The sequence below is a fragment of the Pseudorca crassidens genome, chromosome 15, assembly GCF_039906515.1.
Source record: "Pseudorca crassidens isolate mPseCra1 chromosome 15, mPseCra1.hap1, whole genome shotgun sequence".
Classification (NCBI taxonomy): domain Eukaryota; kingdom Metazoa; phylum Chordata; class Mammalia; order Artiodactyla; family Delphinidae; genus Pseudorca; species Pseudorca crassidens.
Genome location: NC_090310.1, coordinates 51,705,800 through 51,733,611, shown reverse-complemented (window position 1 = coordinate 51,733,611; position 27,812 = coordinate 51,705,800). Strand labels below are relative to the sequence as shown.

At 38.2% G+C, this 27,812-nt stretch overlaps 1 protein-coding gene across 8 annotated transcripts in view; it reads left to right on the top strand.

The window, feature by feature from the left end:
* The window catches only part of PLCB4 (phospholipase C beta 4), a 420,918-nt gene that overhangs the window by 365,632 nt on the left and 27,474 nt on the right, over positions 1–27,812 (top strand). For all 8 annotated transcript variants that reach the window (XM_067707497.1, XM_067707492.1, XM_067707493.1 and 5 more), the window contains 7 exons: positions 821–923; positions 3,190–3,354; positions 6,374–6,578; positions 21,192–21,280; positions 22,020–22,170; positions 27,083–27,132; positions 27,279–27,344. In XM_067707497.1, the coding sequence (XP_067563598.1) occupies positions 821–923; positions 3,190–3,354; positions 6,374–6,578; positions 21,192–21,280; positions 22,020–22,170; positions 27,083–27,132; positions 27,279–27,344 (829 nt within the window). The remainder of the gene's footprint in view (positions 1–820; positions 924–3,189; positions 3,355–6,373; positions 6,579–21,191; positions 21,281–22,019; positions 22,171–27,082; positions 27,133–27,278; positions 27,345–27,812) is intronic.

Sequence of the window (27,812 nt, the reverse complement as noted above, 5' to 3'; positions counted from 1 at the left end):
TAGAAATACAATTGATTTTTATATATTGATTTTGTACCCTGTAAGCTTGCTGAACTCGTTTATTAGTTCGAATAGCTTTTTAGTGGATTCTTTAGGATTTTCTATATATAAGATCATATCATCTGAGAATAGAAATAGTATTAAATACTTCTTCTTTCCAGTCTGGATGCCTTTTTATTTCATTTTCTTACCTAATTAGCCTGGCTAGAATTGGAGAAATAATAACATCTTTATCTTCACCTACCTCTAACTGAAACTTTACATTCCCTTCGATTATGAAAATACACAACAATCCACAGTAATGTTAATGATACCTCTGACACTGACACTGATATAAATCACAGATATCTCATTACTTTTGTTAGAGATCTCTCAAAATATTCTTACGATTATCGGCACTTTGAAACTATGTAGTTATCAAACTTATCATTATATCTCATAATTTAATACATTAATTAAAACAATAAATAATATCACATATTTCCCATATTTTGATAACTATAGCTCATTTAGTTGGTTTTTCATTATTATTTTGTGTATGTAAGAGCATAAACAAGTTCCAGAGAAGATGGTCGTGTCAGGAAGTCATAGATGTCCCAGAGCCTGGAATCTAGAGAACATTTGCTCTTCCCTGCTCCTCATTAGGATTATCCACAGGGCAGGGATATTCTCTTCAGTCCTTGAGATCCTCTACCTAAAAGCCTAGCTCCTAAGTTAGAAATGGGGATAGATAAATATTCAGTATCCTGAATAGTGGTTTTCTTAGCCTTTATAAAAATAACTAACAAAATAAACTCCTTTTGCACTTTTGTCCCATCAGGTACCTTCTCAAACCAGATTTCATGAGACGGCCTGATCGAACATTTGATCCCTTCTCTGAAACGCCTGTTGATGGGGTTATTGCAGCCACTTGCTCAGTGCAGGTAAGGTGCTTGCTTTTCACAGAATAGTATAAATGTGTATGCAGGTGGTCTTGGAAAAGTCTTAAGAAATTACAACTAAAATATTTAATGTTGGGACTTCCCTGGTGGTCCAGTGGTTAAGACTCCATGCTCCCAATGCCTGGAACTAGATCCCACATGCCGTAACTAAGAACCCACGTGCCCACTAAGACCAGTGCAGCCAAATTAAAAAAAAATAAATAAATTTAATGTCAATTTGCAAGATCAGTGTGTGGCTCTCAACTTTGATTTTAAATTCTTTCTTTTTTTTCTTGAGAAACATGTTTTTCTACTAGTGACATTATTAGCTGCTTTTAATGAAAAACACCAGATCAAAAAGTATCCAGTAGGGCTTCCCTGGTGGCGCAGTGGTTGAGAGTCCGCTTGCCAATGCAGGGGACACGAGCTCGTGCCCCGGTCCGGGAAGATCCCACATGCCACGGGGCGGCTAGGCCCATGAGCCATGGCCGCTGAGCCTGCGCGTCCGGAGCCTGTGACCCGCAACGGGAGAGGCCACAACAGTGAGAGGCCTGCGTACCACAAAAAAAAAAAAAAAAAAAAAAAGTATCCAGTAGAGGCTGTGGAGCAACGGGAACTCTTGGCCATTGATGGTGGGAATGCAAAATGATGAAACCATTTTGGAAAACAGTTTGGCAGTTTCTTACAAAACTCAACATACTCTTACTATATGATACAGCAAGTTGTATTCCTTGTTATTTACCCAAATGAATTGAAAACTTATGTCCACACAAAAACTTAACAGGGATGTTTTTAGCAGCTTTATTCATAATTGACAAAATTTTGAAAGTAACCACGGTGCCATTTAGCAGGTGAATGGATAAATAATCAGTGGCATATCCAGACAGTGGAACAGTATTTAGTTCTAAAAAGAAATGAGCTATTGAGTCATAAAAAGACATGGATGAAATTTAAATGTACATTACTAAGTGAAAGAAGCCAGTCTGAAAAAGTGACACACTGTATGATTCCAGCTATATAACATTCCGGAAAAAGGCAAAACGATGGAGATGCTAAAAAAGATCAGGAGTTGGGGGGAGGGATTAGCAGGCAGAGCACAAGGGATTTTAGGGCAGTGAAACTATTCTGTATGATACTACAATGGTAGATACGTGTCATTATACATTTTTCCACATCCATAGAATGTACAACACCAAGAGTAAACCCTAAATGTAAACTATGGACTTTGGGTGATAATGAAGTGTTAATGTAGGTTCACCGATTGCAACGAGTATACTACTGTGGTGCGAGATACACATAGTAGGGGAAGTGGTGGGTACGGGGACAGGGGTATATGAGAACTCTGTACTTTCTTCTCAACTTTGCTGTAAAGCAAAAACGGCTATAAAAACTAAAGCTTATTAATGAAAAGATACCTACTATATGATTCCACTTATACTAAATTCTAGAAAATGCAAACTAATGTATAGTAACAGAAAGTAAATCAGTTGTTTCCTCTAGACAGAGATGGAAGAAAGGATGAATTACAAAAGGGCACAAAGGAACTTCGGGAGTTGTTGAAAATATTTATTGTCTTAATTGTGGTGATAGTTTTACAGATGTGCTCATGTGTAAAAACTGATCTCATTGTACACTTTAAACATGTACAGTTTATTTTATGTCAGTTATACCTCGAAAAACTGTTTCACAATTATTAGCTATTAGATAACATGAAAAAACCTAATAAATGGCTGTAGTCATTTGGGAAATAAATGAAAAATAGTCTTTCCATAGCTTTAAAATAGATAAAATTTAATACTGGTCTTTACAAAAAATAGCACTGTCCTGTATGAAGATTGTCAACATCAGTTTAGCATTGCTTTTCTTTCTGTGTGTCTCAAGACTTTTGAAAGAATTCAGTAAAAGTGTGGCGTGACAGAATTTCAGAGCTATGAAGTGACTTTAGGGCATATTTGAATCCATTGCTTCATTTCATAGGTGTGGGCACTTAGGTGAAGATGCTGTGGACAGTATTGTTTTGTAATAGATGATTCATGTATAGTTCCCTCTTTCTTTTTCTAGGCAGTTCTCGGAGGCAGAACCTCTGCCTAGAATAGTTTTTTGCATGCAGTGTTTGCTCAACCATGTTTTAGTTTAATAAGGAATGGATACATTATTTCCATAGCTAATTAAAAATTCTAAAGATGAACAGAGAATCTCTTCCTTCCAGATTATTCTTTGCTACTGATGATTACACTGACTTTACTTCTCTCTCATCCTATTTCTATAGGTCATATCAGGTCAGTTCTTATCAGATAAAAAAATTGGCACATATGTAGAAGTGGATATGTATGGGTTGCCCACCGACACTATCCGGAAGGAATTCCGAACACGCATGGTGATGAACAATGGACTCAATCCAGTTTACAATGAAGAGTCATTTGTATTTCGGAAGGTAGGGTATTTTCAATGTGTCAGACTCACTCTACTAAGTTGGGAACCACATTTTAGTGTAGAGACACTACATGATATAGGGACAGTTATTCAACCCTAAATGTGTTCTTCTAATGCATGAGTTCTGCAGCCATCATATGATTGTTGTTTCAGTTTGTCCCTGTCCTCCTCTTGGCTCTCCTTCCTCCTTGGAGGAGCCCACCTCCCACATGGCAGTGCCCAAACCCCAGGTTAGCAGTCTACTCAGAGGGAGCCCTACAGGTGGACAGCATCACATGTGGGAGAGCTCTTCCCTGCCCTTGTGGCAGCTGGTGACTTGCACTGTTCCTTTAGCCAAGAGGATGGGTAGGATGTTGCACCTAGACTGAGGCCAATAAATGTCCTTAAATGGGTCAGTTGGTATTGTCCTGTGCCTCCAGAAAGTGTGGTCCCCATTGCTACCCAAGGTCCTGTGGGTCGTGTGCTGTTTTTGTCTTTTTGTTTTTTATCTCCTTATTATACCTTGATCCTAAGACCAATCAGTCATTCTCTGTAATGATGCAGTTTTTAATCTTGTAACCATTTTTTTAAAATTTGTTTTATTTATTTATTTTTGGCTGCATTGGGTCTTCATTGCTATGTGCAGGCTTTCTCTAGTTGCAGCGAGTGGGGGCTACTCTTTGTTACGATGCACAGGCTTCTCATTGTGGTGGCTTCTCTTGTTGTGGAGCACGGACTCTAGGCATGTGGGCTTCAGTAGTTGTGGCTCACAGGCTCTAGAGCACAGGCTCTGTAGTTGTGGCGCACGGGCTTAGTTGCTCTACGGCATGTGGGATCTTCCTGGACCAGGGCTCGAACCCGTGTCCCCTGCATTGGCAGGTGGATTCTTAACCACTGAACCACTGGGGAGGCCCTTAATCTTGTAACCATTTTTTTTCCAGTTGCTTCTCTTTCATCAATGGAAGATGTATTGAAAAATCCATGCATTGGCAGTGCTATCTCAAAAATGCCTGTTTCTTTCTCACTTGTTCTGTTATCCAACCAAAATGCTTTCTTGCTTCTTCTTCAGGCACAGGTTTTCCAAGTGTTGCATGACATACGTATGTCATGCAACACAGATAATCAGCTTTTTATCTTAACAAAAATAGGGATTATCAACCTCAGAATTGGCTAACTTGTTTACAGAAAGCATATTACAGAAGATCAATATAGTTCAATAAATCAAGCCATTTTGACATGTAGGCGCTCCCTGTTACGTGAATACCATTATCCGTGCAACACCCTCCCCCCATTTTCACTTTCTCTTCTACAATCAGAGTGTAGTGTGAATTGCATACACAGCTGTGATGTGTCTTTTTTTCTTCCCGTGCTTTTCAATTTGTTATAGCTGGATCTGTTGTCAGTATGGTCAGAGTTTTGGAACATAATGAATAATCCCTACACACATTTCTAGAAATTCAGAAAGCTGGCTTCAGGCATTGTTTTTGACGCATAGGGAAATATCAGAGTTGGTTTTTCATGCAGTATTACTGGCCCCAGAAACAAGACGCCAATTTTGCATCCTCCCCTGTTCTTTAGAAGTTACAATACGTTGCCTTTCATTGATACCAAGTGCTTTAACTTTAGTTTCCTTCTCGCTGGTATTGTTTTTGTTCATTGCGCTAATCTCACAAGGTAAGCCCCCATTCACCACGTGAGGAACAACATAGTGACTGAAGTTGGATGCATTTCATCTTGATTTCTCCTGTTCATCTTCATGAAGTTGGAATTAAATTAAAACCTCTAGGCATAACTAAGCAGCCAGTTCATTGTCTAGCTTTAGACATAGTGCTCAAATCAGACGAGATATCTTAGCGGCTCATAGCCAATAAATAGGCATTCTTTCTTTTTATTTTTTTATTTTTTATTTTTTTTGTGGTAGGCGGGCCTCTCACTGTTGTGGCCTCTCCCATTGCGGAGCACAGGCTCCGGACGCGCAGGCCCAGCGGCCATGGCTCACGGGTCTAGCCGCTCCACAGCATGTGGGATCTTCCCGGACCGGGGCACAAACCCGTGTCCCCTGCATTGGCAGGCGGACTCTCAACCACTGCGCCACCAGGGAAGCCCTAAATAGGCATTCTTGATTAAAAAACATAGGATTTTTTTTTTGTCATGTTGCTCTTTAATATCTGAATAGGGCTTCTGCTATCTGAGCTCAGATGTTATGGCCATGTATTAGGTTTGGGGATGGCAAGAGTAGATGTCTTGGGTATATGTTAATGTTGATTTTTGTTGGTGGTTTTTTGTTTTGTTCTGTTTTTGTTTGTTTTGTTTTATTTGTTGTGCTGCACAGCTTGCGGGATCTTAGTTCCCTGACCAGGGATCAAACCTGGGCCCTTGGCAGTGAGAGCACAGAGTGCAAACCACTGGACTGCCAGGGAATTCCCTATGTTAATGCTTCTAGCTGCCCCATCTTACTCTATTTAATATCCCAAAATGTGTTAAAAACTGAGGTGTGCAAGGAAAAGGGGAAATCTAAATTTATATATAGATTGTCTTTTATACATGAGGTGTTTCTTCAAAGATACTTTCCATATTCTTAAAAACAGAGTTTGATGTCAGAAGCAGCCCAGGTAGTAAACAGATCACAGGACTAGAAATCAGGAGCCCCAGTATCTAGGCCCAGCTGTCACTGGCCATCTCTGACATAAAGGAAAGTCACTTTATTTCTCAGGGTCTCCTTTTGCTCATCCATTACATGGGTGGGATGGGGAAAGATGCCAAGGGTTGGAGTAGTCATCTTTCACATCCATTCATTCCATCTAAAATTTTCAGGAAATGATTTCCAGGAAATGAATTCCAACCTGTTCCAATTGCCTTTCTCAATGGCTTGGGCATTGTAGCTTATACAGTATGCTTTAAGAATGCAAATTGACCATTGGCTTATTTTCACCATAAAGAAGCCTTTCAGAACATTATAAATATATTCCAGATTCCTAGAGTTGTAATTCTTGGGAGCTGCATTCCAAAAAGCAACAAAAAGTACCATTTCTTGTTTGCAGGTGATCCTCCCTGACCTGGCAGTCTTGAGACTTGCAGTGTATGATGACAACAACAAACTGATTGGCCAGAGGATTCTGCCACTGGATGGCCTCCAAGCAGGCTATCGACACATTTCTCTTCGAAACGAGGGAAATAAACCTTTATCACTGCCAACAATTTTCTGCAATATTGTTCTTAAAACATATGTGCCTGATGGATTTGGAGGTTAGTTAAACTTTTAGAATATTGTGTGTGTGTGTGTGTGTGTGTATTTCCCCCTCAATTGCACAATTATAAGCTATTTCAACAATTGTTAAAAAGTCTTTTGCTGACAATGCTGCCAACCCCTATAGTATTGAAGAAATCAGGGATAATTAGTAACCTCAGGTCTCCTAGTAAGAAATGAAAGGGCAAGTCTAGATTATCTTTAAGGTTCTTTCTTATTTTAAAATACTGTAATTTTATGTTGTTTTTCAACTTTCACAAATACATTTGTGAAAAATATATTTACACCATCACTCAAAGTGGGGAAAGACATGAATGATGTAAAACCTTAGATATCTTGTCAACTGGTTTCACTAAAAAGATTTAAATTGAACTCAACTATCAACATGCCTGGATTTTTTTTTTCCAAATCACAGGAGAGTTCATCCTCACACAAAATCCAGCCATCAGTCCATAAAAGACCACCTTTGGTTATACTAATCAATGGGAAGCATCAAAAGTTGGACCAAGTCATAGGATTTTGCTTAAACCCAAACATATTAATTTTCATAACCCCCACTGTGCCAAGAACATTAAAAGGAAACAAAGATCCTCTATATTTTCAGAGTCTGTTGAACCAGGAAACAGTACACAAAGTACATCAAATTAACAAGTGTTCAAGTCCTGACTCTCCACTGCTAGCTGAGTGACCATGAGACAGTGACATCACCTTTCAAACACCTCATTTCCTGGCCTGTAGAGTAAAGGTACCATTACTGTCTCCCTCATAGCAGCCTTATGAAATGTGCGCTCATCATTACAGTATATAACATAACAAGGCATACATGCACACACATGTATCTGGCTCTAGATGAAGATCTAGTTTCTGTGCTATACTGGAACACATCACAGTCTTGTTTGGGGAACTTTAGGTTATTTTGTTGTGTGTTTTTAACAATGCAGACTTCTCTGGAGGGCAGATTTTCTGCAACTAATGCTCAACATTAACAACTTGATTACAGGTTCAAAAAGTAAAGTCAGCCACGAGGATTTTTCAGTTGAGAAATCAAGAGTAAAGATTCCTTCCCCCTTCCCTTTGTTTTTCGTGGAAAAGGAAGTCTATTAGAAACTGCAACACAGAGTAACAGATAATGAGCACATGGAAGAGTCTGGGACTGGGTGCTGTGGGGCTGGGTAAACGGGTCAGAAAAGAGCCAGGGAGATCTGCATGGGTGTTAAGAAGCATGTGATGGCCACAGGGCATCAGCAGATGGATAAAATCAGGTTCCATATACTTGCAGTTAGGAAGCAGGCAGTGCATAATACCTAATATGTTTTAAAGACAGTTGTATAAACAAATATGTTGGAAGACTTAAAAGGCTTTGCCTTTACATGTGTTCCTTTTCAAACGAAACTCTAATTTACTCCAGGGAAATGGGCTGTTTGAATAGAAAAGGATCTTCATGACCTTTTCTTCTTTTTTTCCTTAGATTCTTTATATATGTGTTAGCATACGGTATTTGTTTTTCTCTTTCTGACTTACTTCACTCTGTATGACAGACTCTAGATCCATCCACCTCACTACAAATACTCAATTTTGTTTCTTTTTATGGCTGAGTAATATTCCATTGTATATATGTGCCACATCTTCTTTATCCATTCATCCGATGATGGACACTTAGGTTGCTTCCATGTCCTGGCTACTGTAAATAGAGCTGCAATGAATATTTTGGTACGTGACTATTTTTGAATTATGGTTTTCTCAGGGTATGTGCCCAGTAATGCGATTGCTGTGTCATATGGTAGTTCTATTTTTAGTTTTTTAAGGAACCTCCATACTGTTCTCTATAGTGGCTGTATCAATTTACATTCCCACCAACAGTGCAAGAGTGTTCCCTTTTCTCCACACCCTCTCCAGCATTTATTGTTTCTAGATTTTTTGATGATGGCCATTCTGACTGGTGTGAGATGATATCTCATTGTAGTTTTGATTTGCATTTCTCTAATGATTGATGATGTTGAGCATTCTTTCATGGGTTTGTTGGCAACCTGTATATCTTCTTTGGAGAAACGTCTATTTAGGTCTTCTGCCCATTTTTGGATTGTGTTGTTTGTTTTTTGTTATTGAGCTGCATGAGCTGCTTGTAAATCTTGGAGATTAATCCTTTGTCAGTTGCTTCATTTGCAAATATTTTCTCCCATTCTGAGGGTTGTCTTTTGGTCTTGTTTATGGTTGCCTTTGCTGTGCAAAAGCTTTTAAGTTTCATTAGGTCCCATTTGTTTATTTTTGGTTTTGTTTCCATTTCTCTAGGAGGTGGTTATAAAAGGATCTTGCTGTGATTTATGTCATAGAGTGTTATGAAGAACCTAGGGGTAAGACAGGAATAAAGACACAGACCTACTAGAGAATGGACTTGAGGATATGGGGAGGGGGAAGAGTAAGCTGTGACAAAGTGAGACAGTGGCATGGACATATATACACTACCAAATGTAAAATAGATAGCTAGTGGGAAGCAGCCGCATAGCACAGGGTGATCAGCTTGGTGGTTTGTGACCACCTAGAGGGGTGGGATAGGGAGAATAGGAGGGAGGGAGATGCAAGAGGGAAGAGATATGGGAACATATGTATATGTATAACTGATTCACTTTATTATAAAGCAGAAACTAACACACCATTGTAAAGCAATTATACTCCAATAAAGATGATTAAAAAAAAAAGAGAGAGCAATGAATAGAAAAGGAAAAGGTATAGTTTGTTGAGCTCCTACTTTGTGCCAAGCACATTACATAGAATCCAGAAATGTGAAACTGTTCAGAATGGATGTGAATATATGTAGGTGTATGCTGAAGAAATGTCTGTGTTTATCATGTGGCTTATTACTAGTGTCAATATTTATGTAAGTATTGATTCAAATCTCCAAAAATCATCTTGCAAGTGTTCTTTCCTAACAGTGTCATTGTAGTATTTCTATCAGAAGCATCAGAAATTTCTGTACTACATTATCCTTGATGGGATTCTGCAGTTGACATCTTAACCTCAGATGTGACATTCAAAGACTGTTTATTCAGAATTATCAGTCATTTCTTTTATATGTGAAGAAACCGAGGGCAGACATGATGAGGGTTTATTTAAGGGACTTACCTGAAAGTAACAAAATAAGAATATGGGAACTTTTTCCACATTTCTGATCTTCTTCATAGCCTCTTGATTTCCAAAATGCGTTTGTATTTCATCTGCTTAACTAACCACCCACATTCAGATCTGAACATTTATGTACTGAGCCAGCACATTAGGAAGTCTACAGAGTCCCTGTTGCCTAGAACATTGATATTTGTTGATTCTATAGGAAAGAGTTCAAAATGAAATTCTACACCACTTCACTCCAGCATTTTCTGGGGAAAAAAGAAGGAAGTGGTCGATATACATCATCAGATTTTTATGTGGCTAAAGAGAGATAATATGAATTTATTCATTCATTCTGCAAATGTGTTTAGCAGGTTTTATTCTGTAAAAGGCAAAGTAGGTACAATATGTATCAGAAAGAGATTCTGACAACATAAAAAATTTTTAAAGGGTCATTCATAAATCCACTGTGCAGAGGGAACTCTGTTTACTATATTGGTCCCTTTACTTCCAATCTCATTTCTTCTCTTTATTTTAATAAAATTGGATCTTACTATACATACTCAGTTGGATTAATATTTCAGAGACTTAATTTTTTTTCACATAATGGAGAGTATTTTCTCCATGTCATGAATTATTCTTATTGGCTAGATGAGATTCCATTTTATATATGCTGTAATTTATCATGTTATTAAAACATTGAAGTCATTTCTATTTTTCTTTCTTATAAACAATATTGCATCTAAGAACCCTAAATGTGAAGCTTTGGAAATATTCGTGATTGTTTCCTGAAGATGAATTCTTTGAAATGGATTTGTTGCATCAAAGTGTGTATACATATTTAAAGCTTTAGATACAGGTTGACAAATAACCCATCAGCAGTGTATGAGCTATAACTTTTGTTAGCATTTACTAGTTTAAAAAGTAAAAATGGTATACCATTCATGTATTCATTTAAGATATTTTTTTCTCAAAAGAATAGATATTTTCAACAATTATTTAGTACCTACTCTATGAATAGCCTGAGTAAGAGATATAAGGTTGAAAAAGTCATGTACACTTAACCTCAAGAATTTTCCAACCTTGTACTCATATACATTTTCGTAAGCAGGCATATATGTATACGTAGATAAGTGTAACCTGTTCTATAAATGCCCCAAGGGCAGTAACCAGATGGTATTTGGAGCATTGAACCAAGGAGTGATTAATCAGAGTAGGGAGGTTTCAGTAGCTGTCTGGGCCTTGAAAGATGAATAATACATCACAGCAGAGAGGTAGACTGGATTTCTCTCCAGATAGGGAAGCAGCCCAGGCCAAGGCCTTGATAAGGAAAGTGCTGGACTTACTGATTCATTCTGAAGAAGCTGAAATACAGTGTGTTTGGCGTTAAAACTGAAAAGATCTGGTTCCTGTTTGAGGATGTGTCCTCAAAACCTAGTGTTAGTCAGCAAGAACAGTATGCTGTTCCTGTTGAACAGTTTGGGCACCTTCAGGAAAATATTCTCATTGTCAGGGCACTAAGTAATTTGGTAAATTATGTCTTCTCATCTTTTAGGTGGGTCAGTTTGTCTAAAATCACTCCATAATTTTAGATCCAGTTATAGAAGTAAGACCTCTTAGGCCTGACCAAGCTAAGTAAGTCCCAGCTTTTATAATCCACCAAATACTTACCCTAGGAATTATTTCTTTAATCAGATTGTTAAAGGCAAACAATTTTTAAAATTATACTCTAGTGGCATGCAGCATTATTTGTATAAAGAAGATTAGAAACAACCTAATCCATCGCTAGGGATTGGTTAAATACATTACAGCCATTCTATAGAATACTGCATTAATAGCCATTAAAAATAATAACATGGACATATATACACTACCAAACATAAAATAGATAGCTAGTGGGAAGCAGCCGCATAGCACAGGGAGATCAGCTCGGTGCTTTGTGACCACCTAGAGGGGTGGGATAGGGAGGGTGGGAGGGAGGGAGACGCAAGAGGGAAGAGATATGGGAACATATGTATATGTATAACTGATTCACTTTGTTATAAAGCAGAAACTAACACACCATTGTAAAGCAATTATACTGCAATAAAGATGTAAAAAAAAAACCAAAAACAGGTAAATTCTCAATGACAAATTAAACTTTGAATTTCTGTGCATTAAGAGAGTTAATAATAAATGTGTGATTTGCACTAAAAAAATAATAATAACTTGGCTCTCAGTATTTGAACATAGGAATATGACAGTGATATATTGCTGAGTGAAAAAATAAATTGCAAAACAATCTCATTATTATTTACAAAAAGCCCTATAACTCTCTGTTTATACATGTACATAAAATGCATAAAAAATTCTAGAAGGATACATACCCAACGTTAATAGTGTAACCACTATCTGAGAGTAGGGGTGAAGGTTTAGTGGAGCTTCCCCATTGCATTGGACAGCATCCAGGAACATCACAGAGAATTCACTGTCCATTATGGCAGGACTCCACTTATTACTTCTGGACTGTGGTAGTCAAAGTGGTATCTCGTCATTTCAAATCACGCATTTACAATTATGAGTCAGATTTAACTCATTTTGTATTTTTTTTTTTGTCACATATTCCTGTGCCTGCAAAATACTCTAGTGCCTTTGGTTTTGTTTTGTTTTGTTTTGTTTTAAATTGGGTTGCTCCTCTTTTTCTTACGTAATTGTTTAAATCAAATTTTAATTTATTCATAAGATCTCTTTCTATTAATTTCTAAAGTGGTCTCATATACATTTTAATGTCTAGATAAAGTTCTATGAATGCAATGGTTGGAGATTCAAAGACTGTTTATTTTTCTTGGCCTGAAAGAATGCTATTTCATTGAGGCCACATAACAGGTACATAAGAACACTGACAGAGCCCCTTGGCTGTCTAACCTTGGATGACTTAGCATAACATTTTGTTTTAGTGTCCTCATTGCAACTCAGCGATAACAGTAGTACCCTCCTCATAAGTGAAGATCAAATGAGCTCTTGGAATAGTACCTGACCATAACAGCCCTCCATTAATTTTTTTTCATTTTATTTATTTCTAATGAGTTAAAGAAAACTCAATTGGTTCTATTTTCTTCTCCCTAACTTTACCCTTTAATTGGCTGCAGTAAGTTATTTTGTTATAAGTAATTCATCATCCTAAGAAAAACCTCTTAATCCTGGGCTTGCTAAGAAGCTTCAGAATTCTAATGTTACTATGATTGTCTTTAAGCACCAGCAACTCTGTATTCTACATGATTTTTAAATGTATTTTAAATCTCAGTAATGTCAGGTGGGTGGTGTCATTTTATAGCAATAAGAAAAATGTTCTTAAATGGCTTTTCCCTTTTCCAAGTTAAGGCAGCACTTTAGGGAGGGCTTGGGCTTTTGCAGGAGCTTCTGGTCACTTATTTATTGGGCTTCTGTGCTATGAGGTCACCATATGATGATGAATCTCTACTGATGAGGCAACTAGGTACTTCTGCAATTGCTCAAAATACTTCTACTTTCTTGAATGCGGTACTCTTTAGATGCCTTGAACTCTGAGCTGACCCATTCCCTCCTGAACAGCAGATAGGTCCAGAACCAGTGTTTTCCACCCTGACCCTCTTCCACTCCTGTGAGTTCCCTGTTTTCATTCCTCACCCCCTCGGGAGACAGAGGCAGGGAATTCCACTTTTCCTTCTCGTTACTATAACAACTCCCAAGATACACAAAGAGATAAGCAAACGAAGATGATTCTGGAAGATTCTGAACTCTTCATAGATCTTTATATTCCTGAGCTGCCTAGATGTAAAGTATCTCTAGGCTTAAGAACAGAGATGAAGTCTCTCAGCTCTCGAAACTAAACTTGAATGTGAAAAAAAAAATGGTAACATTTAGAAGAAGAATGACTAGGCATGAATCAAGCCTGAGTTTAATTTTTTGTAATATTAGTTTTCTACTGAACATAGAGTAAAACAGTCCTCTCGTTCACTTACACACACACACACACACACACACACACACACACACACACACACACAGTAGAAGTACTAGGTTGGGTGCTAAGGTGCATTTTCCTTTGTCAAATCCAGTGAGACTCAGTGTGCTGGGTTGTCTTTGCTTCTTTTTCTGTAGTTGCAGGTACCACTGACAATGGCATTTACCTATCACAGCAACTTTGCCACTGTTAGCCACTGCTGTTGGTGACAGGAGATGGTTCCAAAGATGATGACAATTAAATGAGTGTCAGTATTTCTTTTTTCCCACTCACTGTTGCTTTGATGGTTTTTATTGTTTGTATTTCTTTTATCATTACTGAGTGGTAGTGAGGAGAACAAATAAGAGAGTCAAAGCTATGCTTCCAGAGTTCATGGATCACCAGTGTGCTATTTGTGTCACTCCAAGCTGTATTTCATGAGCCTCTTGTCCCTTGTCCCTTGAGCAATGCTTATCACTGCTTCCAGAGCTATAGATTATCTCTTCTACAACTAGGCTAATTTTATGTCGGCAAAGGCGAAGTGGTTCTTTGTTTATTCGCCCAGTTCCCCTTTCTGCCCCCCTTACGATTAAAGATACAGCATGGGGTGGGGGTGTTTCTTGTTCACTTGCCCGGTATCTTCACAGGGTTGCTTTCCAACCTCTTTGCAAAGATAACTGACCATTTCTTACATCACATGGTTCCAGAGGAGGAGCAACATTTATTAATATGCCATTTGCAGGGTATGACCTCAGAATTTACCAATACAATTTAAAGATTTTCCATTTTGTCCTGTCCTTCGTGGATGCTAAAATGTCTCATTCTTTCTATCAAATATTTGTTGAAAAACCGATTCACATAGCAGTGATTTCCATTTTTATGACCTCTTCTGAACTACAGAAAATATTAGTTAGAACACCAAGAAGAAAAGATCTAGTGGGAAGGGGGCAGGATGGATTATGGTGAAATACATTGGGAGTTGCTAGGCTAAGTGAATTTATACATGTATTTATTGCATAGTTCCTTGAGATGCTCTGTGAATGTCTGAGAAGAGGGGAGACGGGAGGATTTCCCGATCTTATTCAACCACAAGATCTGGCCTCTGAACCTTCTGTATCTTCTAGCATTCCTGGAAATGCAGTTTGGGAAATGATCAATCATTTGGCAGAAGCTAAAAGAGCTAATCCAAAATCATAGTTATAGAATTTGTTGATCTTTACTAGCATCACTTTAAAGCCAACAGGGAACGTGTATTTTTCTGCTGCCTTTACCTGTTGATGAGGTAGAAACAGTAGAGTAGGGAACGGAAGGGAAACTGGGCCAGGAGTGAGCACACGGAGGGAGGGGAGGGTGTCACAGGTGCCATGGTTGATGCTCACCACTGAGGCACCCACGTGCCTTGAAAAACAGTGGTTAAACAAACAAGCAAACAAACAAAACCCAGAGTTCTCCTAAAAAGCCAATAAGAATCTGGAAGTCTGTACTAAGGAACCGCCATTTTCTTTGCAGTTCTTGGGGATACCTAAATTGATGCTTTCAACTCTATATGGAAGTGAGAAAACACGGGCAGGAAGGAGGGAGGAGAAAAACAGGAATATACATGGAAACTCTTCATCAGGAGACCAGCCGTTTGGAAATGGCACTAAACCCCCAAATAGTTGGTATTTTTAAAAAATCTAAATAAGTAAGACTGGTAGACTTCAAACAACAGAAACTTTTATTCTCTCACAGTTCTGAAAGCTAGAAGTTTGAAATCAAGCGGTCAGCAGGACCATGCTCCCTCTGGAGGCTCTTAGGAAAATCCTTCCTTTCCTCCTCCCAGACCCTCCTGGTGGCTGCCCCCAGCCCTCAGTGTTCCTTGGCTTGTAGCTGTCTCACTGCAATCTGCCTCCATCATCACCTGGCCTTTCTTCTCTTCGTCTCTGTGTGTCCTGTCCTCTTCTTATAAACATACTAGTCATGGGATTTAGGGCCAGCCTTAACCCAGAATGGTTTCATCTCAGACCTTAACTAATTACATGTGCAAAGGCCCTGTTTATGAATAAGGTCACATTCTGAGGTTCTGGGCAGACATGAATTTTTGGAGGCAGTATTCAACCCAATGTGCCCTCTTGATTCTGCTTTATTTTCTCGATACTCATTTTTTCCATTAATTATTCTTCAATAACTATTTTAAAGCTTATTAGGAAAAAAGTTTTGTTAGGAATGCCCATCAGGCATATAGGTTGTTATATTATATATCTGAACTACTAATTTCTGATTTAAAAAGGATGAAGAAATCATTTTTTGCACTAACATATTCCTTGCAAAGTCATCTTTTATAGAAAAATTGAAAGTCCATATAAATATCTAGCAGTGGGGAGTAGTTTTATACATAAACTCAGTGGAACATTGTCTACTCACTAAAGATAATTTTCAAACTCTACATATATAACCTAATACATCTAAAAAGCATATTATATAATTTTTTCTTCCAGTTGTATTGAGATATAATTGACATACAGTGCCATATAAGTTTAAGGTGTACAGCATAATGATTTGATTTATATACATCATGAAATGATTATCACAATAAGTTTAGTGAACATCCATCATCTCATATAGATACAAAACTGAAGAAATAGGAAAAAAACCTTTTCCTTGTGATGAGAACTCTTAGGGTTTATTCTCTTAACAACTTTCATATTTAACATACAGCACTGTTAATTATGTTTATCATGTTGTACATATGTCCCTGGTACTTATTTATCTTATAACTAGAAGTTTGTGCCTTTTGTATAGCCACTCTGACAGGTGTGAGGTGATATGTCATTGTGGCTTTGATTTGCATTTCCCTGATGAGTTGTGATGTTGAGCATCTTTTCATGTGTCTGTTGGCCATTTGTATGTCTTCTTTGGAAAACTGTCTATTCAGATCCTTAGCCCTTTTTTAAAAATCAGGTTGTTTGTTTTTTTGATGTTGAGTTGTATGAGTTTTTTGTATATTAATCCCTTGTCAGATTTATCATTTGCAAATATCTTCTCCCACTCAGTAGATAGTATTTTTGTTTTGTTGATGGTTTCCTTCACTGTGCAAAAGTCTTTAGTTTGATGTACTCCCATTTGTTCATTTTTGCTTTTGTTTCCCTTATGTGAGGAGTCATATCCAAAAAAATATTACTAAGACTGATGTCAAAAAGCTTACTGCCTATGTTTTCTTCTAGAAGTTTTTTGGTTTCAGGTCTTACATTTAAGTCTTTAATCCATTTTGAATTTATTTTTGTGCATAATGTGAGAAAGTAATCTAGTTTCATTCTTCTGCATGTAGCAGTCCAGTTTTCCCAATACCATTTATTGAAGAGTCTGTCTTTTCCCCATTGTATATTCTTGCCTCTTTTGTCATAGATTAATTGCCCATATAAGTGTGGGCTCGTTTCTAGGCTCTCTATTCTGTTCCATTGATCTATGTATCTGTTTTGGTGCCAGTACCATACTATTTTGATTACTGTCACTTTTAGTATAGTTTGAAATCAGGGAGTGTGATACCTCCAGCTTTATTCTTCAAGATTGTTTTGACTAGTCGGGGTCTTTTGTGTCTCCATATGAATTTTAGAATTATTTGTTCTAATTCTGTGAAGAATGTTATTGGTATTTGATAAGAATTACATGGAATCTGTAGATTGCCTTGGGTAGTATGGTCAATTTTACCAATATTAATTCTTCCAATCAGGAACACAGTATATCTTTCCATCTGTTTGTGTCATCTTCAATTTCTTTCATCAGTGTCTTTACTTTTCCAAGTATAGGTCTTTTACCTCCTTTTTTAGGTTTATTTCTAGGTATTTAATTCTTTTTGATGTGATTGTAAATAGATTGTTTTCCTTGCTTTCTCTTTCTGATAATTTGTTGTTAGTGTACAGAAAAGCAACAGATTTATGTATATTAACTTTGTATCCTGCAACGTTACTGAATTCATTAATGAGTTCTGGTGTTTTTTGGTGGCATCTTCAGAATTTTCTATGTATAGTATCGTGTCATCTGTAAACAGTGACAATTTTACTTCTTCCTTTGCAATTTTGATTCCTTTTATTTCTTTTTCCTGTCTGATTGCTGTGGCTAGGACTTCCCATATTGTTTTGAATAAAAGTGGCAAGAGTGGGCATCCTTGTCTTGTTCCTGATCTGAGAGGAAATGTTTTCAGCTTTTCACTATTGAGTATGATACCAGCTATGGGCTTGTCATATAAGGACTTTATTATGTTGAGGTATGTTCCCTCTATACACAGTTTGTTAAAGGTTTATAATCATAAATGGATGTTGAATTTTGTGAAAAGTTTTTTCTGCATCTATTGAGATGATCGTGTTACTTTTTTTAATTTTAATTTTATTTATTTTTTATACAGCAGGTTCTTATTAGTTATCCATTTTATACATATTAGTGTATATATGTCAATCCCAATCTCCCAGTTCATCACACCCCCTGCCGCTTTCTCCCCTTGGTGTCCATACATTTGTTCTCTACACCTGTGTCTCAATTTCTGCCCTGCAAACTGGTTCATCTGTACCATTTTTCTAGGTTCCACATATATGCGTTAATATATGATATTTCTTTTTCTCTTTCTGACTTACTTCACTCTGTATGACAGTCTCTAGATTCATCCACGTCTATACAAATGACCCAATTTCGTTCCATTTTATGGCTGAGTAATATTCCATTGTATATATGTACCACATCTTCTTTATCCAGTCATCTGTCGATGGCCATTTAGGTTGCTTCCATGACTTGGCTATTGTAAATGGTGCTGCAGTGAACATTGGGGTACATGTGTCTTTTTGAATTATGGTTTTCTCTGGGTATATGCCCAGTAGTGGGATTGCTGGGTCATAAGGTAACTCTATTTTTAGTTTTTTAAGGAACCTCCATACTGTTCTCCATAGTGGCTGTATCAATTTACACTCCCACCAACAGTGAAAGAGGGTTCCCTTTCCTCCACACCCTCTCCAGCATTTGTTGTTTGTAGATTTTCTCATGATGCCCATTCTAACCGGTGTGAGGTGATACCTCATTGTAGTTTTGATTTGCATTTCTCTAATAATTAGTGATGTTGAGCAGCTTTTCATGTGCTTCTTGGCCATCTGTATGTCTTCTTTGGAGAAATGTCTATTTAGGTCTTCTGCCCATTTTTGGATTGGTTTGTTTATTTTTTCAATATTGAGCTGCATGAGCTGTTTATATATTTTGGAGATTAATCCTTTGTCCGTTGATTCGTTTGCAAATATTTTCTCCCATTCTGAGGGTTGTCTTTTTGTCTTGTTTATGATTTCCTTTGCTGTGCAAAAGCTTTTAAATTTCATTAGGTCCCATTTGTTTATTTTTGTTTTTATTTCCAGTACTCTAGGAGGTGGATCAAAAAAGACCTTGCTGTGATTTATGTCAAAGAGTGTTCTTCCTGTGTTTTCCTCTAAGAGTTTTATAATGTCGGGTCTTACATTTAGGTATCTAATGCATTTTGGGTTTATTTTTGTGCATGGTGTTAGGGAATGTTCTAATTTCATTCTTTTACATGTAGCTGTCCAGTTTTCCCAGTACCACTTATTGAAGAGACTGTCTTTTCTCCATTTAATATCCTTGCCTCCTTTGTCATAGATTAGTTGACAATAGGTATATGGGTTTATCTCTGGGCTTTCTATCCTGTTCCAATTATCTATATTTCTGTTTTTGTGCCAGTACCATATTGTCTTGATTACTGTAGCTTTGTAGTATAGTCTGAAGTCAGGGAGTCCTCCAGCTCCATTTTTTTTCCCTCAAGACTTCTTTGGCTATTCGGAGTCTTTTGTGTCTCCATACAAATTTTAAGATTTTTTGTTCTACTCTGTAAAAAATGCCATTGGTAGTTTGATAGGGATTGCATTGAATTTGTAGATTGCTTTGGGTAGTATAGTCATGTTCACAATGTTGATTCTTCCAATCCAAGAACATGGTATATCTCTCCATCTATTTGTATCATCTTTAATTTCTTTCATCAGTGTTTTATAGTTTTCTGCAAACAAGTCTTTTGTCTCCTTAGGTAGGTTTATTCCTAGGTATTTTATTCTTTTTGTTGCAGTAGTAAATGGGAGCGTTTCCTTAATTTCTCTTTCAGATTTTTCATCATTAGTGTATAGGAATGCAAGAGATTTCTGTGCATTAATTTTGTATCCTGCAACTTTACCAAATTCATTGATTAGCTCTAGTAGTTTTCTGGTGGCATCTTTAGGATTCTCTATGTATAGTATCATGTCATTTACAAACAGTGACAGTTTACTTCTTTTCCAGTTTCTATTCCTTTTATTTCTTTTTCTTCTCTGATTGCCATGGCTAGGACTTCCAAAACTATGTTGAATAATAGTGGTGAGAGTGGACATCCTTGTCTTGTTCCTGATCTTAGAGGAAATGCTTTCAATTTTTCACCATTGAGAATGATGTTTGCTGTGGGTTTGTCATATATGGTCTTTTTTATGTTGAGGTAGGTTCCCTCTGTGCCCACTTTCTGGAGAGCTTTTATCATAAATGGGTGTTGAATTTTGTCTGGGATGGGCAGGAGAGGAGATGCTTTACTTTTCATTTTATACATTTGAATGTTTATCATGTGCTTATATTATTTTATATTATAAAAGAAAAAGTTAAGAAAAAATTTAAAAATCATATCAATGTAATTAGGAAGGTGATTCTGCTAGGGGTAAATTTAAAAACATACAACTTTTACGAGTTGTAAATTATGTACTGCTTTAAGGGGATGAGAATAATGATTCCTTCTATAATATTGATAAATTATACAAAATTGTATGAAATTCTGTTTGAAAGTACTTGGAACTCTTCAACTGATGTTATGTAAAAGACGATTTTTTTTTTTTTTGGCCACACCGGGAGGCTTATGGGATCTTAGTTCCCTGACCAGGGATTGAACCTGGGCCACCACAGTGAAAGCACTAAGTCCTAACCACTGGACTGCCAGGGAATTCCCTAAAAGATGAAATCTTGAAATATTTCTCCAGTGTTTTCTCAGCTAAAACTTGCACTCACTTTATCTACATGGTACCAAAATTGGCTTTAAATATGCATTTTCCTTCTGTGTCTAAAAATAAGGCTAGTGCTGGTGGCGTCTACTGTGCTCCAGGTACTTTTTCATTGAATGCTCATAGTGCCTCTGCAGGGTGGGTGGTATTAGTTCTAATTTTCCTATGAAGAAACTGAGGCTGGAAATATTGATCAACTTGTTCAAAGTCACACAAGTTGAGAGACCCCAAGGCAATTCACTTAGCCTGACCTGCCTCCCCATCCTTTTCATTTGGGAAAAAAAATAAAGGGAAACTAAGAGAAAATCATCTGGTCTTTTATTCTTGCCTTTACTTATTTCTTGTTTTCAGCAACTAGTTGTGCTTTTCTAACCTTGTCTTATGTCCTAGGAGAATGTACTTAACAGAAGGCATCACAGGGGTCAGCGATTATAAACAGTTTGTTAGCTGAATTTTCATAGATGTTTTCAGTAAAACAGAGAATTCACAGCTCAGTGATATTTTTTCCCCCCCAGATATTGTGGATGCTTTATCAGATCCAAAGAAATTTCTTTCCATTACGGAAAAGAGAGCAGACCAAATGAGAGCTATGGGCATTGAAACCGTGAGTAGCAATGGTCAATTAAAGACAACCGAGTTGGGGAAGTTTGGTTGTCTAACAGTGATTACAAGAGCAAGACAAAGTAATAAATTAATAGAACAAGTTCAAAAGTGGTTTTTGAATCTGAACTTATCAATTCAACAAAAGAGTTTCAAAGGTCTATGAGGACGTAGCATATTTAATAAAATGTGACCCACTTCCTTACTGTGGCTTCACTCACATCCGGGGATCCTGGCCCCATTAGAAATGAAATGGAAAACATTCATGATGTTTTTAGGAACATTTAGAATATAGGATGCTTTTGTGAGACACTGAAATACCAGCTAACCTTATTCAGTGTATTAATGAAATTGGCGTTTACTATTGTTTATTTTTTACTAGTCTTGCATCCAACCTTCAATTTCAGTGCACAGTTGTGGTGTTTGCTTCTTTGTTTTTAAAACTCCCCTTACTCCTCAGTTTAGAATGGAAACGGAAATCTCTCCAGTAGCTGGAAAAAAAGAAGTTATACCCTGCTTGTAAAGGAGCTACATCTGCTTTCCTAGGCTTCATCATTTGTCTCAAGCCTGAGGAAACCATGTGTTTACTCCTGCCAAGCAAAGATCTATTTAAGGAATAGAGGCTAGGATGCAGAAGGGGAAAAGTTGATGGTACAGACTGGATTCAGTAAAAGGAAGAATGTGCAAGACATTTGAACGTGAGGTGGCATTCATTTGGGTCAGTATAAACATTTCTGTTCCAGAGTGACATCGCCGACGTGCCCAGTGACACGTCAAAGAATGACAAGAAAGGGAAAGCCAACACAGCGAAAGCAAGTGTGACCCCTCAGAGCAGCTCAGAGCTCAGGCCCACCACCACGGCCGCCCTGGGAGCTGGCCTGGAGGCCAAGAAAGGTAAAGGAGAGTTGTCTGGGCTCCTTGTCTCTTCTGGCAATTTTAGAATCTTTGATGCAGGTATTTAGAATTGTTAATTTTGCCAATTTTCATGGTTCCATAAACCTCAAGAGCAGCAGGTTTTCTTGTGGGTTGAACAAACAGCTTAATTTCCCTGAGTGGTTAACAGGAAGTCAGTGTGTCATCTGCTAGATCCCCTGCACTGTAGTCATACTGCGTACAATATTCGTAGATCTAGAAATGTTTACATTTGGTGTCCTTTATGGAAAAAACATTCACAGAGTGAACTTACCGAACTCATCCCCTCTCTCCTCCAGATACTACCATAGGCATGGGCAGTGAGCTTATGAACCAACAGAATCCTGATTGTTCTGACATTCCTGCATTCCTTTATTGAGAATTTCCCCCCATCTGTAGATATTTAGCATCCGTGACTATTTATTTGTAAAATTATTGACGGGCATCTGAAGGCCAGTTCTGTGTGGTTACCTATGAATGAAACGAAAGATCATTAGAGGTGGCATTGCAAAGAATTATGTGTCCCGTGTGCTGGTATGTAGGGGGAGCAATTGTACTGATTATTTAAAGGGAACTTCCATTCTTATTGTCCAGGTCTCCATTCTGATTGGATGATCCCCATCCCATATGATAATTAAATATTGTAAATATTCTCCTTGACCTGAATCATTTACTAAATTCGCTCTTCTTACTTTAAGAAGAATTTCTGCTTTTCCTAATGGTTTTCTACTCAGTATATATATCTCCCATTTATATGTGAATTCAGCATCTTTGGTATCAGAAGATCAAGTTGTCTGTTTACTTAAATACACACAGTGCTGCAGTTTAAGGTAAGAAATGACAGGCTTTCCTTAACCAAAGCAGCATTGTAATTTAGCAGGAAACTAAGTGCGCACTGAGCTTTGTGAAACAAATTAGAGAATGAGATGGCACAAAAGTAGCCCCAGTTGTACTTTGCAACTTGTCTGTTTCTCCCTGGAAAGAATGTGGAACAAGGTAATGATGCAGGATTTGGGCGTTCCGTCCAGCACTGGTCGTTCTTAACATCAGCCACCCAGACAGAGATAGAGAGTGGAAAATGGAAGAGTTTTTGTTTAGTTAAAGTTCTTGTGTCATGCCCACCAGCACATAAAGACATTAGTAATTATAGTGAGTTAAGTGGCCTCCAAAAGCAGTGTGACTAGCTTTCAGAGGACAGAAGTGATCCTAGTTCTAGAAGGGACCATGTTTGTGTTTTGAACTGTTTCACTCCTGGTTCCAAATGAGATTACACAGGAAGGAGCCATTGGAAGAAAGCTCTCCCTTTCCCTCGTCCCCTCCGCAGACGCCCTGAGGAAGAGGGTCAACACACTTTCATTTTGGCCTTTTGTTCAGGAGACTTGGGAGCCTCGTCTAAGTGGCAGTACTCGGTTCTATGAGAAATGCCTTTGCACCTCCAGAGACCTTACGTGACCCGAGGGGTAAGATGGGACAGGCTTCCACCCCTCGACCAGGCAGTGTTTGTGAGCGCTGACCTCTCAGAAACAAGAGGGAGAGGGCCCCTTCCAGCTGGCGCTCAGAGGAGACTTAAGGATGATGTCCTAACTGAGCTGGGCCTTGAAATGAAGGTCTGACGTGAACAGGAAGAGAAGGTGGAGGAGCCCAGGAGGAAGCCACATAGGAAGCAGCCAGGGATAGGAAAGGGGGCAGGGCCAGTCCTGGTCTGGAAAGGATCTGGGACCACCTGAGAATGGGAAATGACATGAGATGATTTTTTTAAGAAGATTAATACAGTCTTGGCAGAAATATTCTTTAAAAGGAAGGAATGGATGCTAAGGGCAAGTGAAGAATTAGAGTATTTGTGCCTCTACTATAACGCTTATCACCTTATATTTATATTATATATTTATTCACATTATATTTATATGACGTGATAACAACCAGAGAAAGCAGTTATTGCTGACAAGACCACCCCTCTGTCATTCAGTGTGTCCCTGGAACGATGCCTCGTAAAGATCTAAAGTCTCTTCTCTTAAGAAGTAAATGGCTGATGAACGAATGAGCCATACTAATGGCCAGGAGGGCCTGAATTAGGCTGGAAGTACTCAGAGGGAAAAGAAGGATGGAAATCAATTGGTGGCTTGGATATGGGACTTAGGAGGTAACTCAGCGACTTCAAGGTCAGGTCACAGAGAGAGATGGTGCCGTTGAGTGAAGTAGAGAACTCAAGAGGAAGAAAAGCTTCGAGTAAGATGATTCTGGTCCTGGACATCATCAGGTTCAAGCTGTCAGTGGTACATCTGGGTGGAAACATGCAACAGCAGAGCTGTGGTAGGTAAAGAGGAGGTAGGAGGGAGAGAAAGAGAGAGAGTGAATGTGAGAATGCTTAGAAAGATAGCAGGAATGAAAACAAAGAAGAACAGAGAGAGATATATGTTATAAGAAGAATGAGTTTTGGAAGGTATTGTAGACAGTCCAGAGAAGTTAAGACTGCATAATTACTGTTGGATCAGGGATGCCTGGGTGATGAGAATGGAAACCAGGTTAGAAAAATTGATGATTTAAGATATAAAATGGTTGTTGTGGAGAACAGTAGCATGTTGGTAGGAACCAGTGAAGAGAAAGAGAAGGAAAATGCAAGAGAGAGGTATATAGTGAAACAGCCTCTGAGGAAGAGCTGAATCAAGAGAAAGAAAACGATCCTGCTGCATAAAGAGGGAAGAGAGGTGTCCTGTCTGAGCCAAGAAGAGAAGTTTCAGGGTGAAAAGGAAGCTGTCAGAGTGGAGCCCGACAGAATTTGCTGTGAACATCTGTGAAGGTGAGGTGTCCTGAAGTTCTACATGATTTCTCTTAGACACACAGCCAAATAGCAATAACTGCACCAAAGATGCTTGATTTTCTCTTTAATTTTAAGGATAAAGCATTAAGGAAACTCAACTAGTTGATTTCCAAATTACGGTTTGAGAGAAAACAAGTCATTTTTAATGAGCTGCGTTGATAAAAACAAAAAATATATATACTGAACCTCCAACTAGTCAAAATCTTTGGGGCCCAAATTGTAGAAATTCACCCCTACTTTCACACCAGAAGCCTGGAGACCTACACTATCCAATATAGAAACCACTGGCCACATGTGGCTCTTTGGGCTTAAAAATCAAAACTTGAGTTCCTCAGGTGCACTGGCCACATTTCAGGTGCTCAAGAGCCACGTGGAACTCATGGCCATCCACTGGGCAGCTCACAGATGGAACATATCCACTCCTGTTGGAAGTCCTATTAGACAAGCTGCTTTGGACATATAGATGAAACCAAGCATGTACCAGTTCCTGTTCTGTAGAGTGTGTTTTTTTCCTAACTAACTAAATCATTCACAGGAACTAACACTTTTATAATGTGTCTTTCTCCAAAAAAGACCAAAGGTTTATGTTTTCACAGGGTCCTGTTAATCAAGATTTCATTGAACAAACACCAAAAAAGAGTCTCATCAGACTAGGTCAAACTCTTAGTATTTGTTAGATCTCCAGAGGACCTTTCATGCCCCCCAATTCTGTGTGTTCATTTTATAGAAGAGAGAAAAGAGACCCAAAGATAGGGAGCTCTTAGTGATGCCAGGATAGACTCCTCTGCCCTGCAGTAAAGCAGGGAATTAGCTTGTGATGTCAGACCTAAGAGATTAGAGAGTAGCCCCATGATCCCTTGACACACCTATCACAAAATGTTATAGATCAGAAGACTGATTTCTCCCCGCCATGACTCTCCTTTTTTCTGTCCTTACCACGCTCACACTGGATGTGCACATCTTCTTAAAATGAGTACAGCTGAAAAACAAGAACCTAGAACTTGACACCTATCTTTCTTGAATATTTCATACCTAGCCTTTGGGATTCTAACGGAAATCAATTATAGTACACAGTGCACATTCGTCTTGTTTGCCTAAGATGAAAATCTGCAGTCAAACAGAACATGTTTTGGGATTCGCCTACAAATGTGGTTGTCATGACAACACCTGGCTTAGCATCACTCCAGTAACAGGATGACTTAGTATATTAATCTAGGTCCTCATGACAGCGTCCTGTTCTACGATGGTTTGATTTCATTATTTTCATTATTTTCTGTCTGTTAAAGGCATTTTTGGACTCAGTAGTATATAACTTAAATGCTAAAATTAAATTCAGTTATAGAAAGCGGCTGAAAAAATGTTTTGTTCTTTGATGATGGTTAAGCTGGGAATAGAGTTGGTAGTTAGTTGCCTGATAGGATGAGCCTTCAAATACAAAGATAAAGGTAACTGTAATAGATGCTGCTGTGCCTGGTCTGATCTCCTCTATGGGGTTGGTGTCGCAATCCTCGGTGTCTGGGAATACTGGCTGACTGCAAATCACAGCTGCACTTTTCTCCCTAGAGTTGCCCTCAGACCATGTGAGTTCTCTTGCCTCGAAAAGGAAGATTCTGTAAAATCTCTGACACCCTTAGCTGAGTGATATGGGGTTACAAAAGCCCAGTTTCCTTACCTCAAACTAGAACAACACCAGAGGGCCGTTTATGCTAAAGAATTTTCTGTAGGATCAGACCTAGGCTGGATTTCAGCTAGAAAGACACTCAAGCTTCTTCCTCTGCCCTATCCTGCTTCTCTCCCACCCTCTAAGGGGTTTCTCCTGAGAGCCTTCCCTTGATAAATCGTGTGTACACAAATTCCCTTTTCAGGCTCTGATAGTAGGGAACCTGACCTAAAACAATAAACGTTTCAGGTAAGTGTCTAATTAATTGCTCTGTAATAAGAAACTAAGATGTTTATATCCATAACATTACATGGAAAGCTGCGTCAGCATCTTTAGATGCGATTTCAAAACTGTGAATTTGATATGATCACTTATTCTCTCTCATTTTTAATATACACAGTGACTTTTTGTTTCAGGTATTGAACTGATCCCTCAAGTGAGGATAGAAGATTTAAAGCAGATGAAGGTAAAATTACTCCGTCATTTTGCCAGCACTCTTGTGTTCTGCCTGTTGGTGAAACTGACTTATTTTTGTTTCTCACCAACTGTAATCATTGTGGTAGTACTATACAAACTTATTTGGGATCCTGTCTTTCTTTTTCCCCCCCACAGGCTTACTTGAAGCATTTAAAGAAACAACAGAAGGAGCTCAATTCTTTAAAGAAGAAACATGCAAAGGTACAGTGTTTTGTGTGGGCAAGCAATATGTGTGTGTAGTTTTGTTTGCTTGTTTGTGTGTTTTTTCCTTTCATCTCTCTGATGAAACCTCACAGCCAAAAACACTACTTAGAAACTGATACCAGCCAACTGGGCAGAAGGACCTTCATTTTAACTGCTTAGAAATGAAATTTAAAAATAGAATCCATTTGGGATTGGTTGTCACTGATTTGTGATCTGTGTTTCTAACATTTATTTCAAAAGCATAACAAAGCTTCACCCATTTCAAAATTGTTTCATAATTTGACTTTATCTAAACGAGTGGGCTGTCACCTGACTATTGAAAACCAGCGCATAGTCTTAGTCTCTGGGTACCGAAATTCCCTTAGTCACTGGCAAATAGTTTGCCATACACGGTGTGTCAGGGGAGATGCTGGCCAGCTCCAAACTTCTCACCCAAGCCACCTAGAGAAAGAGTTTGTCTCACCT